Source organism: Opisthocomus hoazin, chromosome 7, assembly GCF_030867145.1.
Source record: "Opisthocomus hoazin isolate bOpiHoa1 chromosome 7, bOpiHoa1.hap1, whole genome shotgun sequence".
Lineage (NCBI taxonomy): Eukaryota > Metazoa > Chordata > Aves > Opisthocomiformes > Opisthocomidae > Opisthocomus > Opisthocomus hoazin.
Genome location: NC_134420.1, coordinates 31,284,958 through 31,303,651, shown reverse-complemented (window position 1 = coordinate 31,303,651; position 18,694 = coordinate 31,284,958). Strand labels below are relative to the sequence as shown.

General features: G+C 39.2%; 1 protein-coding gene across 1 annotated transcript in view; it reads right to left on the bottom strand.

Annotated features, from left to right (window-relative positions):
• Positions 1 to 1,095: 1,095 nt before the first annotated feature.
• The window catches only part of RTF1 (RTF1 homolog, Paf1/RNA polymerase II complex component), a 32,448-nt gene continuing 14,849 nt past the window's right edge, over positions 1,096 to 18,694 (bottom strand). Inside the window, exons 4-18 of the mRNA XM_075427517.1 lie at positions 18,006 to 18,210; positions 15,760 to 15,874; positions 14,028 to 14,139; positions 13,067 to 13,202; positions 12,267 to 12,444; positions 11,273 to 11,355; positions 9,914 to 10,001; positions 9,717 to 9,824; positions 9,055 to 9,132; positions 7,763 to 7,884; positions 7,355 to 7,412; positions 6,703 to 6,780; positions 5,456 to 5,551; positions 5,052 to 5,163; positions 1,096 to 3,236 (exon numbers count right to left, since the gene is read on the bottom strand). Coding sequence (XP_075283632.1) covers positions 3,130 to 3,236; positions 5,052 to 5,163; positions 5,456 to 5,551; positions 6,703 to 6,780; positions 7,355 to 7,412; positions 7,763 to 7,884; positions 9,055 to 9,132; positions 9,717 to 9,824; positions 9,914 to 10,001; positions 11,273 to 11,355; positions 12,267 to 12,444; positions 13,067 to 13,202; positions 14,028 to 14,139; positions 15,760 to 15,874; positions 18,006 to 18,210 — 1,676 coding nt within the window. The 3' untranslated portion in view covers positions 1,096 to 3,129. The remainder of the gene's footprint in view (positions 3,237 to 5,051; positions 5,164 to 5,455; positions 5,552 to 6,702; positions 6,781 to 7,354; positions 7,413 to 7,762; positions 7,885 to 9,054; positions 9,133 to 9,716; positions 9,825 to 9,913; positions 10,002 to 11,272; positions 11,356 to 12,266; positions 12,445 to 13,066; positions 13,203 to 14,027; positions 14,140 to 15,759; positions 15,875 to 18,005; positions 18,211 to 18,694) is intronic.

Sequence of the window (18,694 nt, the reverse complement as noted above, 5' to 3'; positions counted from 1 at the left end):
TGTTGTGTCTCATCCTCCCACCAAGCACCCCCTGAGAGCAGTCTTGCTTCACCTCATTCAGTAGCTTCTCTAAGTTCAGCTACGTGTTTTAGCACATTTGCTTACAAAAGCAGTCTGGATTTCTACAAGATGAGCAAAGTCTGTATTTTCAGTGAGATGTAGCAAAGGTGCAAGTGAACTGACCTTCCAATGGGCTCCATTTGATTCTAGGGATAAGGAACAACTCCAGTTGTTAGAGCGATCAAGGAGTCAACAGCCACTCTTGCGAAAGAGGGGGCTTACTCTTCATTATTTTACAGTATTAGTATTTTAAATAAAATTGTCCAGACTGACAAGTGAAATGTTGGCTTCTGAAAAAACAAATTCTAGACAGGAAACCCTCAGCACCTCAGATCAAGGGATAAACAATCAACCTTATTAAACCAACAAACCAAGTTTATTTATAGAAGTCTGTACAAATGTGATGAACTATGCTAGGACACCAATGAAGCAAAGCAAACAAATCTCTCCCTCTAATGACTGGGAGGTGTAGTCACTCACCTTCACATGCACTTAAAGGAAAAAAGATTACAGCTTTCATACACAGTTCTGTAACTATTCAGGAGTACTTTCTTGATGTATTATTCTCTAGATAAGAGGTTTGCACGATAATGTACTAACTATTGCCTCTCTTAAAAATAGTATTTCAGGAATCCAGAGGACTTTTACAGGGTAAGTGGCAGTTTCATAGCTGCAGATAACTAGGACACCCTCCATCATTCCGATCTGCATTCTAAACTCACTGCATCTCCTCTGTTTCAGTTATCTCCACTAAAAGTTACTTGCAACACTGTACGAGTCTCGTTGACATTTTGGTTGTAATGCAGACTACTCTTGTGCCACCAAATGTAGAAGTTACCTAAACCCCATACATAAAGGACAAGCATATTAAAAATACTGAATTTGAGTCAACTTTACCTCTAGACACCACTTGTCACTGAGCCTCAGAACTCTGAGGCTTTTCTGTGGAAAAACCGGTTCCTGAATCGCTTGATTTGGCAATTATTTCTGCAAAGCATTGGAGAGTGATTATTTTGAAAACTGGCTATTGCAAAATAAGTTTAGATTTTTTTTATTACAAATCTGTAACATCACTGAAGCTGTTGAAAAAAACCAAAATCATATCAAATGCATATCTACACAGTGAATCACGATATCTCCTATGAAGTTATCATGGTAGATTCCATAAATCCACTCTTCAAAAGTTAGAAGTACATATATGTGAGAGCCTACTACAACTCCAGAGAAGCTGCTAGAATAGGCCATCAAATAAAGCAGTCTGTGATTACATATTTACAGAATAACCCACATGTGTCCTTAGAAACATGGACTATTCGGTAAATAAGTATTGAAGGATTTCAAACTATTTGTTTACATAGTAGGTAACAGCTGCTTTATAGGTTGATTTTCTTTTTATACACAGTTCATAGTATCAATCTGCACACAATTACATGATGTTTCTTTAAAGCTACTATTAAAAAAGGAAGAGAAAGTTAAATAAGAACTAGATTAAAGTTCATTAAGAATCCAATAGAAAGTATCAAACACAGGTTTAAACATAACCAGTGTATGATTTCAGAAAAACAGTAATGCTCTGACACAAGAGCAGCATCAGCATTTTCCCTCTTCAGGGTCCCCCAGAAACATTCCCATCCAGTTCAATGCTTAAGTTATTACACACGTACCGGCCTGACTAGGAACAAACATGTGCTTACACGCTTACCTGAATGAGGATGTCTAATCTTTTAGACTTCTAATTCTCTTTTAATTTAGTTCTTACCTCCATATAGTCAGTTGTATCTTGTTTGGAAAAGTTCTTTGTTAAATGTCACTTATATTTACACTTTTTTTTTTTTTTTTTTACACCTGAGTGATAATTTAGCTGTCACCATGTGTCCAGTCAAATATTCCATAAAGCCATACAATTCTTGTGCTACCACTGCACTCCACTTGTACCAGTTTATATATGAAAAATGTGCATCAGCTACCTCTCACACATTACCCACTGACCTTTCTGCTATGTTCTTACTGGGTCCTTCCCCTTCCATACAAAGTGATTTTTTTTTTTTTTTTCCAATTTTTTGTTTGCTTATAGAAGCCCTGTTTAAATAGTTCACAAAGCAAGAAACAAAGTGAGCTGGAGCCCAGTGAAGACACGACGACTTAACAGTTACATAGTAATGGAGGCTTAGATGTGAAATTAAAGCCCAACCAATTAGCACCCCAGGGCCATCCCAGAAAAAACTACTCCACTCCGTTACAGCTGGTGACTCCGGATGTGCTACAGATGACAAGTCCCACATCAAGAGCTGTGTACCTCTCTCTCATCAATTAAGCTTAAGTAAAAAAAGGGAACATGAAGTTAAACAGCTATATCAACCAAGCCGTTTTAGTACGAAGAATCACATTTAATGAGTTTCTTTCTTGCAATTTCAGATGCTCAAGTACAGCTGGTAGAAATTCAAAACAGCCGTAAAGAACTGTGACAGACGGATACAAATAGTACTGCAGCTTAAAAATGATAAAAAACACCTGAAAAAAAGTCACACAACCCTCCCAAAAAAATTTACACTTTGAACCTAAGCCAGTTTTTGAAGATTCCCTTCTCCAAAGCTAGGATGAAGGAGGAAGAAGAGGAGGAAGAAAGTGCAGATGACCTTCCAGCCACAAAGGTCTTGCGCCAATGTTTATTCATTGTGCCTGTGGTGGTATGTAAGGGGAGATCACCAAGTGCTGATTCTGTGACCACCAAGAGATTCCTATGGAAATCCAGACCTCAGGCTAATACTGAACACAGAGTGGACCAACGAGCTGCATCAACAAAATAAAACCAAAACAAACTAAAAGAAATGGGAAAACCCCAAATAGCACAGATCCACATTTGTGAGGGGGGCAGGAGGAAAGGGCAAGAAGGGAGGTCTATACAGTAAATAGTTGAATGGTTTATGTTACAGATGACTGGCAGTTTCAAAGAGTCTCTTCCCAGCTCCATTGCTGCTCCAACCCAGAAGGGAGAACTGAAAAAGGAGGAAGAAAAGGTAGGACATCGTCATGGAGCATGCAGGATCAGAAGCAGCAGAGTGGGCATGCTCAAATAAGCCCCCGCCTCTTTTTGTAGTCCTCCAAGTTCAACGATCGCCGAGGGGCACCATCCTTTGCTGGTGGAGCCTTGGAGGTGATGGCCAGTGCCTTAGATTCTGTTGGGGATAAGAAAAGAGTGAGGACCAAAATACATGAAAACTACTGATTTTTACTTCCTGCTTTGAATGATAACTTCATCACAAAATCATGTCTGACTTCTCTAGTTTACATCAGGTTAGAACTTCAGTTAATAATACAAGCAGTATCTGGTCGCTTATCTTCATAGATAAAGCATGTGCAGTTTTGACTGTTTGTTAATCCAGTTTTCTGCTGATAAGCATACTTTCATTTCTTAACAAAACTACTCTATAGCACACTGAAATCACAATTCAAACAGAGCTTTAAGGCTCAGTTCTGAGATCTTTGATAAATCATTATCCCATGCGAATAGCAAGCACAAAGAGACAAATAATAAGGGAACGTAAATCAAACTTCCTATCCATGTCTACAACACACATTTTAACCAGTTTCCAAGTTCTTCAGCTAAGAAACGAGACTGCTCAAAGCCAGATGCCAAAATGGCGTTCTGTCTGAGGAAAAAAAAAACCAGAACGGCCATACTTAAATTTCTACCTATATTGTGTCTCTCATTGTTCTCTTTCCAGTCCCTCCCTTCCTGGTTTTCAGCATCCTTTAGTGTCTAACCTTCATCTGCTTGCTAACTCTCTGAAATTCATAACTCACTGTCTGCTTCAGGATGTCTCCTATTCTTGGCATCCTACCTCATTCTGTAGTCTTATATCCAGAGTCCGATCTTTACCTAGTTTGGAAAGACAACCTCTCCTACTTTCCCTTCTTGACAAGGTTTGAAGTCTTCGTGTGTTCTTACAGTACTTCCTAAATTGTTGTCCTCCAAAAAACTTCAGCTCTAATCCTTCCAGTAATGCAAGAAAAAATAAGCCTCGTGAGTCAAACTCTACTCTATACTACCATGCTTTCCCCTCACTGGAAAATTGCTCAATAGGATGAGAGGAAAACACCTCAAGTTGTGTCAGGGCAAATTTAGATCAGATGTTAGGAAAAATTTCTTCACCAAAAGGGTTGTCAAGCATTGGAACAGGCTGCCCAGAGAAGTGGCTGAGACACCGTCCCTGAAGGCATTTAAAAGATGTGTAGATGTGGTGCTTAGGGACATGGTGGACTTGGTAGAGTTAGGTTAACGGTTGGACTTGATGATCTTAAGGGTCTTTTCCCAACTAAATGATTCCACGATACTAAACTGTTCTTGCCACACATCTCAGGCTCTCAAAGTCAAGGTCACAAAGAGGAAGGGTCAGAAGGTTTGTGTGTACTTTCACTCCTTGCCCTATGTTTTGGTTTCCCAAAAATTTAGCTTCAATACCATCTGCAATATCAAAGATAGGAAACAGCAACTTGGTAAAGCACTAGGTTCAAAATAAAATAAAAATACTTTATCCACATAGCATGTACACAGATTGTGGAACAGGACATCACATACACCCAAAGCTTATCTCTCCTCAAAAGTGATTCGACAAATTAACAAAGTATCAAGGTAGATATCAAGGTTTAATAAATACAACATTCTCGTCTGTTCCCCAAAGACTATGCAAGTCATAGATATTGTAGACTAGAGTACATCTGAAGACACTCATTATCCCCTTTTCTCCCTAGGCATTTGGAGCAAGGATATGGGGATATACAGTCTTTCAGTCTAACGCAGTACAGTTGCTCTTGTTTTCTCAATGGATGTCACCAGCACACATCCCCTCCTCCTCAGTTCAAGATACTTGCCAGGATGACAAACACTGGGTCCTTGCTCCCAGTGATTCTGAAAGAACTATTCTGGAAGAAGTGAGCTCTACCATAATGAGCTGGACAATCACATTCCCAAACTCAGCTGGAACACCTACCTGAACTAGGAACCTGAAGATCAATCTTTACATCAAAGTCATGCACTTTGAAAAGATCTTCTGAGAGGTCACTGGCTGATTTAGAGTTCACATCCTTATCCTTCCCTTGACCCTGAAATAAAAACTACAGGTAAGTCTCCAACCTTTGTCTGTCCAGACAAACAGATATAAAAATGCTTTTTCCCCACTTCTGTCACAAACGTACTTAGTTTAGCTTTCATACTGCTAGAGAAACTTAATTTTCTTTCCTCAGGAAACAAAAAGCTGTTTCTTTTCTATGATAATGCTCTACGGGATAACTATTTCTAGAACTGAAGCATGCACATCTACTATTAGTCATAAGTTTCTAGAGTAAAAACGGTGACAGTGGGAGGAACACAACGGAGACAGAAATGGAAACTTGCCTTAGTCATGTCCTTTGGAGCATCTGGTAATACACCAGACCCATATTTTGCATTTAGCTGGGCAAGGATGGCAGCTTGGACAGCAGGATCTCTGGACTACAGAGCAGAGAAAGAAGAAGAAAAATCACTGTATATAAATTGGCGAAAACTATACTGCCATTTTGCTAAAACAGCATTCATACCCATGAAACTAAAACCGTAAGAGGCTGTAGATCTGTTAGCCAAATTTTCAGGATCTCGGAGACAACTGAAATCATCCTGATACCTGTGTAATGCATCTGACAGTAACAACTTAAAAGTTATCCTTCAGGAAGTCTTTCTTTGAGAAAATGAGAAGTACATTTCCTGTTGATACGGTTTGCTCCCATGACTAGTCTTAACATTATTGTTAGATAGATTTGCTGCTCTAAGCAAAGCAACTTACAGTTCTGGCTGAAACACTCTACTGCAGAGAAGAAATCTCTAGAGGACAATTTTCTTTACATAATAGTTGTCTACCATAATAAAACTATTTAGTTACTATTCTTTTCTAATAAAGAATTATTTCAGAAATAATTATTTAATTCAAGCCCTACAATAAAATTTCTTCTCTATTCTTTTCCCAGTTTGCGGAGACTCATGGAGAGCCAACCTTACCATTTTTTTTAAGTACTGATACCAGAACCATATACTATTCAAGAACAGGCCTGAACAAAGCCAGATTACTTAGAAGTAGGAGCTGCTCACCTTGCTGTCCATCATTTATACACATAGCAACTGCAGTAGCACGTTTTGCCACAGTATCACGAGGCAAGTTTGTGTTAAACTACTCTATCCATCACAGGCCCAAAATGCCTGGTCGTCTTCCTCCTTTCACAGTTCTTTCAAGGAAAGTTTCAACTAATTAGAAGCAAAACTCACACCTAAAGCAAACCGTCTTCCCAGAGCTGACTAAATCTGAGTAACTCTACATAGAAGAACTCACTACAGAAGTCTAAACCACAGTTGTTTCTCCATGTACATACCCACTTAGGTCCTTCACACTTCGCATTAAAAAAAAAAAAAAAAAAAATATTGCTTCCTCCTTCTTTTGGGATAGTGAGACCAGGATCTCGCTCAACTATACCTCACCCTGGCATCTGGAGCATTAATAGCATATGGCAGAGCTGCGAATGAATACAAACAACATTTTTCTTCCTACTCTCTGCATTACATTGGTTTCTGCTTCTCTGCAAATTGCCTCAGCTGAACATCAGTATTACACTCACATTAGACACTATTGTGGGCTTGCACTGCCGCCTAGTAAAGGGGTCCATTTGTTGGTTTTTCATGCTGTGACTTTCAGCCTGAAGAAGAAAAAGCACATGGGTTTGCAGAGTCAGCTACTTACACCCTTGTAAATCCTCCCACAGCACCCCATCCATGCAAGCACTCATCAGCTATCTATAATATGAAGATCAGAGAAAAAACAGCAACAGCATTACAGACTAGAAAGATTTTGACACACTCACAGTCCTATGCTTCACAGGGCAAAACTGTCCTTATCGAATATAACACAGAAAATAGGCACACAACTCTCAGGATAGTTAAGGCTTAACAATTCATTAACAAGCTCAACTTATCCTTAGCAGAAGTGTCACTGCAAAGAATTGAATATTTCCTTTACGATTTTATTCTCTGAAGTCTCCTTTCTGATTTCTTTCCCATACAAAATGCACTAAGTCACTATTACAGTCAGTGATCTGCTGATAAGCGAATTAATCAAAAGGATAAAGCAATCTTCTTTAAAATCATGTCAGTTGCCTATACAAAAGATTTTATAGATCATTAAGAAAAATTTAATAACTTCACCATGCCAATATTCTCCTTCGCATCATTTCATCTCTACTTGTACAGAAGTATTAATTCAGCACTATTTACCACAAGAGCCTTCTCAGACTCAACGATATTCCACTCTCTATTCCTCTGGTTGATGTAACTGCAGAAAGGAAAGAAAAACAAAGTGACTGTCATTTATCAATCAAGCGCCTGACAGCATCCCTGCAGCTTCATCCTGCTCATGGATTACTCCTATTGCAACACAACTCCTACCTGGGGTACGTGGAAGAGAGTTTTATGTTTTTGACAGTTTTAACTGAATCACAGATACAAGGAAGCGAAGATAGGCGAACACTAATAGAGCCATCATGATACACATTTCACAAATATATTATACAGGAAAGAAGAGACAAAATCTTGCAGCTAATTCACCACTGCATTAGTCTCTCTTCTCCGTATATTTTGATTGATACCATTTAAGAAAGAAAATTCCTAATATCTGCTTCTTACCTGATTGCAGAAATGTTTTTTGTTCGTTGACGATCCAGGGCCTCTGCTCTCTCTTCAAGCTCATTAAGCTGATCTTGAATCTGTTTGGCCTTATCTTGGTCCCCCAAGTCCTCAGCCATAGCCTTCAACCAAACAGTAACTCATTAGGCACTACTCTCTACCACAGCGCTAGTCAGAGAAACCAGGGGTAGACCCATGAATCAGCCAGCTAACTCTATTCCAGTTGCAAATGTTCTACCTTGCATGGTAAGAATACAACAAAGAGCTAAACTCTCCTTGCAGCTCAAGGCAAAACAGGACTTCTTACTCTGAAAACCTTTGAAACCCCTTAAACTACAGACTATGTAGCAACACTAGTCCCAGCATGAGGAGGGCAAGCCAGATGACTTAAGTTACACGTTTGATTAAATTTTAATATCACTATTTACCAGCTCAGAAAAAGAATGATGATTATTTCTGCAACTGTCAGTTGGTCCCCTGCCACACCACCAGACCAATAACCATAGCTTATTCTGCCACCTGGTGACAGCAAAAAGCAATTGCACTGTTCTGCAATGGAAAACTAACGATTTACATATTCGTGCATAGTAAAACGATGACCGAACAATACAGTTAAGCCAAAGCATGTAGAACTAAAGATTAACACAAACTCTTTGTTTTTATTGTATATGAAGCACGAATATCTTGGAAAAGGACTGCAAAGATGAAAACAAAATGTGTTATGTCTGCCTGTCTTCAGAGAACTTAAGACTGCTTGTTTGTTTCCTTGACTTCTCAACTTTGGCTTCTCAGCACTGTTAGGTCTATTCGTTCCAGGAGGTCTACATGTAAAAAAATTCAGTGACAAGTAAATCTTTCAGCAAGGTATTCTTTTCAATATAAATTACTGGCCATAAAGTGACAATTCAGTCACCCTCGAGTGAAAGACAATTTAACACGTCTTTTATTTTTCCTATTTTAAAAAGGCTAGGAAATGAACTTTCAAATGTTATTATGGGATACTGTAAAGAAAAAAGAAAAATAACTCCTAACACAGAACAGCTTAAGACCTTCTTGTTTAAAAGACACAGAAAGAGACAGCTATAATTGCTGGCAATTGCCCTTAGAAAAAGAATGCAATAGTTTTAACTGGGTTCTAAGTGTCCTGAACCCAGCAATGAACCTTGAGATCCACCTTTTAGCTGCATAGTTAAAGTCGAGTTTACTGCTGACTACCGCCATAATCCAGATTAGCTCCAGTTCTTCAAAATCAAAGACTGGATTAAGCTTGCAGGCATCATCTCATCTCTCACCTTCTCCTTTAACAGCTGTGTTTTCTTCATAGCATAATTTGGTGGTGCTTTTCTGAACCTTTCCTTCTCTTTCACAATCTGTAAGATGCAGAGGAAACAGCAAGAATACGCTGTTAGAATAGAATACGTCTATTTCAATATTTCGACACTAGAAGCAACAGATCAGTAGTACCACCTAAGAAATGTACTTATTGCAACAGAATTTTACTCATGCTTTTTCTCTGCTGCATTTTTTAATTTGTGACTTAGTAATGAGTTACAGCTCCATTCCCCTCACTTACGACCTACAAAAATCTGATGCTTATTACATTTGGTCAGTATTAAGCAAGTATTCTACAGCAGAAACTGTGATAAATGCATCTATCATGATGCTGTTAGCTTTTCAGAACTTGAGAACTAAGTTGCCATTCTCAGGGCTCTGCAACCGAAGTTCAAGAGAAGTAACAGGGCACAAAGGATGAAGTAAAGCAGGAGTGAGCACCAAGCAACATCTGAATCACCGAAGTATTCTATCCAGTTATGCAACTTCATCTGGAGCCTTTTATTTTCTTCTTAGGAAGCAAATACCATAATCATTTTGCTTTGTAACAGCTAGTGCTCTACTCCATGCGTTCCTGTCACCTTTAAGCACTGCCACAGCCTCACTGTAACACACTGTTTACCTCCTCAATGTCCTGGTCATTAAACTTGTAGTTGAGGGCTTCTTTGATGGACACTTCTTTCTTATTTATCTCATCTAGTGTGGGTAGCTGCATCCCAGCAGAGAACATCTACACACAAGAGACAAAGAGGTTACTTTCCACTTAAATTACTCCTAGCAGAAGGCTGCTAAGAAGAAACCAAAGCCTGGCCAACTTACCGCTTCCTTCCACTTCATAAACTCACTTTCAGTAAATTCCTGATTTGAGACAAACTCCAAACGAAAGACACGTGAATCACTGCCATGCCTGCAAGAAGAAAGCGTAACAACATCCCTCGCTGATGGTACAGAGCTGTGATCTTGGATCTACAGGTGTAAACTGATTCAAGCAGCCCAAAACCGGACCCTTTACTCTTGTGGCTCACATGCTATCTATTCCTAACTTCAGTCAGGTCAGCCGCAATCCAGGAGCCTACATCAGCTATTAGTAGTAATGCAAAGGAATACTAAGACAGCGAGTCTGCAAGAAACATTCACTCAGTTGTGGCAGTAAAACCTTCAAGAGGAAACAGAAACAGACCTCTCACACCTAAACCTTACATACTCTATTTGGTTGCCCACAGTATGCTCTTCACAAACACAAAGGTCCTTTGTGTTTGGACCAGTAGAAGTAAACTTTGAGCAGTACTGAATTACACAATGCTGGAGCCAGCCCCTATCTAATTTTTGCTTTGTTGGCCATTCAAAAGCCAGAAATCTCCAAACATTTTCTGCACAGCACCACCTTTGACACTACCAGCTAAACTACTACACTGCTATTAGCCAATACTAAAAAGAGTTGCCATGGTGTAAATTTCAGTCAAAGCATGGAGCTCTCTCCTGAGGTAGCCTAATAAGTTATTGAATGTCACAACAGATTTAGATAATGTTTTTGGTTTTTTTTCTTACTCCACACTTCCACCCACGTACATTCTCCACATACCTTCCTGTTTCTCCCAAATGCTTAATGTCTTCTTGTCCTACCTCACCAGGATGTTTCGTATTGTAACTGTTAACCTTCACCTCACGATACTTATAAGGGCCTTAAGAACAGCTGAGAAATCCGATGCTACATTTAGCTTTTCCCTTCCAAAGTACCATTTTATGTTGTCAACATGTATGCCAGACCCAATCATGTATGCCTTTAAATGATATGTATTTCTAACACCTGATTATAACAACAGCGAAGAAAAGATATAAAAGAGTATTGCAAAGCTCAAGGGGCATACACAAACAATCACAGGTTACTAACACAAATTAATTGCTCAGATGTCTACACAATCACAGATCAAGTTTTTTTTGTTTTGTGGTGGTTTTTTTTTGGTTTTTTGTTTTTTTTTTTTTTTTTTTTTAATAATTTACATTATGCCCAAGGGGAAAAAATCCCAAACAACCCGAATCCCAACACTCTAGCCGTAAGCAGCATGGCAAGGGCCCAGTCTGTTTTTTCGCTCTTGTCTCCAAACCAGACACAGAACATTATTTGCTGTGAAAAGCAAACCACTTCATGAACGGATGAGGATTACTTTGGTATCTTACCGCAGCTGTAGTCCTTTGTTTGTACGGGTACCACCAAGCTGGTAAACCTTTGCAGTCTCTACCACACCAGTTATTTCAGCAACCTGTACCACAGGGTAAAATACACAAGAGGAAGGATGCAAGAGGGGTTTTTTTTGTGTTGCTGGAATATATCTGGCATATTTGAGTCTTTTCACTAGAGACAAAAAAAATTAATCTAATTAACAACTCTAACTAGATCAAGGAAAGTATGACTCTTCAGTGCATGTTATCAGGTACTGAATTAGTTGCTTCATGCACCACCTTTTGAGTCGACAAATTACACCATCTGAACGCTTGATGCAGTTTTTCTGTCTTCTCAGTTCTGCCTTCCTGACCAAGTGGTATACACTTTCCTACTTCTCCTATTTCTTTTTCAATTAACGCTGGTTTGCGTTAACGTATGTCCCTAATGAAATACACCAGTGCTGCTCACATATTAAACACAGCCTCCCCGTGGACCTTTTAAATGCAATTTTAGAGAATATTATTGCACCCTGTGATTGTACAGTTACAGCAATGAAACAAGAAACAAAACTGTGTTCTCAATTACCTTTTCTTCTGAGGCACACTGATGCAGTAGAAACACATTGTTAAAAAAGAACTGAGACCACGCAATAACTTGGGAACATTCCCAGAAATAAGAAGTGAATGTTACTCATCCTTACTTGGTCAAAACAGAGTCCTGAACTCTAGTTTGCAATACAAATGATGAGACAAGGCAGCATGAACCAAAGCTGGAAGAACAGGCTTTGTTAGTGCTCCCTCTCACTAAATATATCTCTTCACCTAGCTGGTCCCATAGATTCATTTATTTTTAAAGCATTCTCCACTACTATGAGAGCAATTACATTTTCTGGTTATAAGCAATCTTTTTATATTAATCACTCAATCACAGGTACCTGAGAATTGCTAAGCTGCAAATATTATATTACAGCACTATAAAAAGAACTACATCCCTTGGAACTAAACTCACCCGATAAACTGGTTTGCTGTTGTGATTTCCAATGCCAATACGGACAAAGCAGCCAGTGACTGTCTTGGCAAAGAAAGGCATATGACACCAGCGTTCCAGCTTGTGTCGTGATAACCGTACTCGGTTCAGTTCTTCAGGCAAGGACACTGGCTGGGACTTAGGAGGAATCTCCTCCTTCCTGATTTGGGAAAGGTGAGAAGGAATAAAGAATAAAAGTAGAGACAATCATCAAAAAAGGAGTCCTGAGCAAGGTGTAGCATGAGTTCTAACTATTTAAATTACTAGTAAAAGGAATGATTCATCATGTATTAGCTGATTGTAGATATGTGAGTTTAGCATTCATGAGAAAAGCTTAATGTGAAGTCCCAGACTTGTTACCCACTGCTCTGCTACCCCAAAGCAGAAAAACCTCACAAAGCAGAAAAACCTCACACACAGAGGCAATTTACAGGCCAATGCTTTAAGATAAGCCAGCACACCTCTCTGCCCTGCTAATATGCCAGGGTTCTGTGGCTGCTGAACTGTAGGACTAAACAAATCTGTAAACAACAGTGTAAACAGGGCTAAAGATGACGGCAGGGAGCTGAAATTGCAAACCCATCCAAGGTAAATCAGTCCCATGCACCATGATATAGAAGCCAAGGACTCAAATCTGGGCAATGCAAGTGCACCCAGAGGCAAAACCACTTTAGAGACACTTAACTGCCCCCAAACAATCCTCTAAAACAGCATGTGTCTACACAAAGTGGATCTCTGCTTCTGAACACACAAGTAAACATAGTCCAGTGTTTACTACTTACTCTTCCTCTTCATCAGAGGATGAAGATCTAGAAGAACGATCACTTTTCTCACTAGACTTATCATCCTCCTCTTCCTCTTCATCATCAGAGTATACTTCACTAGTTTTTAATGGTTGTTTTTTTGCAAGCAATTCAGCTGGGGAAAGGAGGACACAGAACAAGGAAAAGCAAGCTGTAAATTTTTTTATGAAAGCTTCCTTTCAGAGCTGAAACCTTATTGTTTTTTAAAAAAGAGAGGTAGATACTGTTAATTTTACACTGGCTATAAGTGCCACGTGTTCAAATCCACTTAGTAAGCTAAGCACTCCATTGTATATATTCAGAGAGAGAAATCAAAGTATTTAAAAGCATCTTAAGTCTTGGTTGTACTATCTTCAGTCTCCCAAATTGATTGCATGCAGCAATACAAGATGGGCATAGCAACTGGATATACAAGATAAAACTATTATGATCCGACAACTCATTGTTATTTTGCAAGGTAAAAAAAAAATCTCATGTTTGGAAAGGACCACAATAAAACCCAGCAGAGTAACAAAAAGGGTTGCATCTGTGGCAAGACAGACAAGATGATGTGCCAGTGAGTAAACAAGCAAATGTAGACGAGACAGCACAAGTACAATAAATATGATTTGGATGGTTCAGAGATTAAATAACAGAATCTAAATGACCAATTCAAATACATGAACTAAACACTACTAAGTGCCGTCCAATGGACAGTGATGAAAATTTGCTTCGTTTTCAGACCATTCGGGGAGGGGTGGGGAGGGGGAGGAATACAGGATCAATGGGGCCAAACAATACTCTAGGTGGTCATGTTGGGCAAAAGACCAAGGCAAACAGACATGGAATTCATTCAGTCCAAGGTGTAGGAATGTTGCATTGATTAGAAACCGGAAGCAGCACTTTCAGAAAGCTGTAATAATGCCTCAACAATTGTAGCAACAGCAACACGCTTTCATACCTGTTCTGTTCTTCCTTTTCTCTCTTTCTGCTTTTAGCTCCTCCATTGCCTGAGATTTCTTGTCTAGCTTCTCATCCCGCTTTGATCGCCGCTCTTTGTTATGTGACATAACCTAAAAAAATGCACAGAAAGTCTCTCAACACCAAGTGCAATCCATAAGCTGAAATGCATTAAAATAAAGACTGTTTGCAAACTTTGAAAACCTTTCAAATATAAGCTACTAACAAACTCCATTTTGGAACCAGTTATTTTCAAGTTCATTTTTACAGAGGCTAGGGAGAGGGAAATAGAATCTGAAGCACATTTCTTTACTACTTTGTGTCAAAAATAATGAACATATCTACACTTCAACACTTCTGCCACCAAGTTTTAGTCTCAAAACTCCTCCCTAAAGCTAAAAAAATGACTAGAGAAATAAAATGGAAGTAATTCTGCAACTAACAAGTAATAAGGAAAAATCTGACAAACTTTCTTCTCATTTGTTTATCCTTCTGCAAGGTCAAATCAAGGTACTGCTCATTTAGTAGCAAAGAGAAAAGTTTTGTTAAAACATATTTAAAGCAGAAATAAAGTTGTGTGTAAAGTCTGCAATATGGATCCAAATCTTAAATGTTGTAAGTCTTCTAATATTTTCTGTTTCCAACAGGTCTATCTGGAATACCAGCTAGCACAGAAAGCAGCTGCTCTAATATGCGTAAGAGACAGTAATTTCAAGTAAGTCAAAGTAATTTCTGGAAAGCACTGTAAAAGAACTCTGCATAAGATCCCTTTATACATGCATATACGTATATGCGTCTACACATGTATTATATATGTGGACTATGTAAGTATATACACACACACGTATATGGAGTTGAGAGGGGTAGTGAGATGAGATTCACTCCACTTAACACATGCCTAAGGGAAGACTGATCTCATCCAATTTGATTTAAGTGTTCAACATCAATTTCACTAGAAAATAACATGGAGTGAATTTCCAGCTAGACATATCCTCCTCCACTGCACAAAAACAGAGAAGACAACGTGTGCAAACAATCAACTAGTTCTTAGATGGCTAAAGTTAGGCCAGATGCACCCCAGCTCATCCTGGGAGCCTGTCGGCACAGACTCTGTGAATAGTTACGAGCAGGATCTTACCCATTTGAAACTACAGTTCAGTTACAGAGGTCTCACCCCAAAAACTGGTATTCTCCTCTTTCTACTGGAGGTGGAAAAACTATAGAACTACTTCTGCTCCTCCTAGTATTCAAGCTTTTCGTTGACACCCCTACCAGCAGAAATGAAGCATTCTTTCTATTGTATATGCATGCAAAGTAAGAAAGACAACAGGTGAGCAGTTTCTGGCCTGCTCTCCGAAACTTTCACTCGCAAGTAAGACTGTGTATGTAATGTTTCAGACAGAATGACAGAAGTTCAGCTAAAGTAACTGCAAAAGGTTGCTCTCCTGTTCTCATACGGGAGGACTATCACAGCAACTCTAGATATAGCTGCAACTTTGCATGGTTCATTAAAAGGAGTTAACAGTGCACCCCTCAGCAGACCAAAGATGCCAATTACTTTAAATGACCTGGAAAAGCTAAAGATAGCTTAAGCGTATAAATGAACTAAATTCAGACCTGCTTGGCACACTGTTTGACATTAAGGCAAAACATTAGGGACAGAGAGAGGCAGCATCCTGTCTCCCACTGTCAAGGAAGGAGGATTTATTACCAAGGACAGTTTCATTTCCTACCTGTGATTCCTGGATCTGTGTGAGTTTTTTCTTCTCTTGTTCTTCCTCTTGCTTTTTCTTTTTCTCTTTCTTTTCTTTCTTTTTTGCTGTTTTTAGTTTCTTCTTGATTTCAAATCTAGTAGCAGATATTGAAGCAAAAAGAATGTATAAAGGAATACTCTCTTCCTGAGTGAGCACAGTACCACCCAGATGCTATCACAGCTTAAGTTGTGAGCAGGCTGTAAAGAACACTTCCACTGCTTGCCCAAGATGGATAACCCTTTAACAGTATCCTGTCCCCCATTCCATCCCATTCCTTCCCCAAGAAAATTAAGGTGAAGAAAAGCCGAGCATTAGAAAGTGCAGGCTTACAGACAGCCAACCTAAGGGGCTGAGGAGACCACATAGTAACGGCTGCTCCCCAGAAAGCTGTCCTTACTCCATCTTCATCTTGTAGTGACCACTGCATGCTGCCTCCCAACTCCAAAAACAATTGGCTTTTTCACATCATTTGAATCTCAACAGCTAAAACCTTGGTTGTTTAAAGCCATTATCATGCTAACTTTTTCACAGTTAAAGTCCATCTTTCTACTAGCATTAGTCTGTAGAAGAATGACTACAAAGAAGGCACAGTGAATCCTCGCTCAGCAGCTACATTCCAATCAGAATCAGACAGTTTCTGCAGTCCAATTTAGGCATTTCTATTTCTACCTTCATGAAATATGTCATTCTGAAATCTTATTTTCAGCCACTGTATTCAGAAGAGCAGTGATTTTGATGGAACTGTCCTGGGACCGAGATTCCACTGCACCATGGACTGGTCATTGCTTTAGTGAAGTGTGCATATGGACAAACACGAGGAAAAAAAATTACTTAACTTCCAATAACAAATTCAAAATGTGTTATCCATATGCATATTAGACAGTTCATTTTTCTCCAGTCCTTTACACCCAAATTTGGCAGACAAGAAACTAAAGTGCCAGATGAGCTCTCTGCGCTTTATGTCTTTAACATGAAGCACAACACACAGGGCACAGGCATTGTATCACATGCAATGCCTGCTGTAATCCCAATGAACTCACAGCACCACATACATACAAAGAGCTAGACAGCATTTTGAAAGATTCAGCTTACCATGAAGTTAAATAACTACACCCCCCGTCCCTTAGTTCTACCTGCCAACCTTCTTACATAGAACAGGACAAACTCATTAAAGATTAAATCAGTAACTCAAGCTTAGAGTGTTTAGCTCATTTGTACCAAGTATTCTCCAGCATTCATTCAGAAAGACAGACATTCAGTTACCACAGAACAGTGAATGAAACTAAAAAAATATGGTGTCCTTCTACCTGATCTAAATCCAATCTTTCACTCATTCTGATCCCTTTGAGTAGAGCAGCAGACTAGAGACAACACTGAAAGCAGTATTAAAACCACAGACAGAGCTTTAACTATGGCTTGGACAAATAGACTCTCTGGCAGTAGCCTGTACTGACATGATTTACTCAACCGATGTCAGTCCTCTGGAGACATTTCTCAGCAAGTGAGAAAAAGAGAGAAGTCACTGAAGAGGGAGGAAATTGAAGAAAACTTGCCCCACATCTGCCAAACCTTTTCTGTTAGACACATGGAAAGAAAAATACCTTTATTACAAGGAAGCTGTCTGACAGGACAGTGTTACAGTAATAAACAAAGAAAACCACAATACCTACAGTAGAAATCCACAAACGATCCCTTGAAAATGACATATCCAATGCCACTCCTCATTATTTCAGTATCTCTCTCTTCTGTTAGGGCCCCAACCAGACTGGCACCCATTTAGAGGCAATCCTAACATTGCTCTGTGCTTCACCTTGTTTTCTGAAAAATTCCAGAAGCTCATACACACCTCACACTTTGTCTACCTTTTTCCAAAGTTTCTGCATGTGACAGCTAATACAAAAAGAGACAGAAGAGAAAGCAGTCCTTCTGCCTGTCTGGCATCTGCTGTGCAAAGCAGTAATATGGCCACAGTGGCAGCTGACAGAACCATGCATATTCAACAGCTGAGAAACTTTCAGAAACTGAGTTCTACAAGAACACGCAGAATTCTTGCTGTGTGCTTCTCAACTAGCTACAAGGACAGCTTCCGCAAAACAATCTACAATGAAGTTGAATTCACTTTATAGTGCTGAAAGCTTGGACCCAAAATGTGAGAGCGCAGTCAGCACACTCTGCATACAGCCTGTATGAATTTGCTACCAAATATCAACAGATATAAAATTCACCTTCTCTTTAGCACTTCTCTCTTCTCTATCCGGTTAAACAGCTCCTGCTCTCTCTCTTTTTCTGTCATTTGTTCCAGTCGAGCTCGGTCTTCTTCATCTCCCATCAGATCTTCTCCATAGCCATCATGGAATTCCTCATCTTCAGATGAAGAATCTGTATCTGAGCTAGATGAGGAACTGTTGCTTTCTGAGTCAGAGACTTCTCCTAAAACAAAAATGCAAGGCAATGAGATTCAGTTGGGGCAAAGCCCAACCATTTAATTTTAGCATATTAGCAGAGGATACCAAGAATGAATTTTACACTACTCTTCCACTATACTAAAAATTTACAAATCACGACAACTAAACCCACAAGCAAATACTTCATTACCATAAGATACACATGCTAAAAAATTATGAGTGATACTACATGTGAACACAAACTGGGTTATAAGTAAAAATTCTTAGCAGTACAAGCAAATTCTAGGAGGCCTTTTGATTAGTGTGTTAGGATCTTAAGGTTAGATTTCTATGCCTATATGCTTACATCCCTGAGAAGTTGCTTATACATCCATAACTTTGTAAGCGTGTATGCGCACCTCAAATGCCACTATTAACCACCAATGCTCCTCATTATAGCAACCTGAGGAACCAAAATTAATAATTTGAAGATTGTAACACTATGACCTGCAAAATCACAAGATAAAATT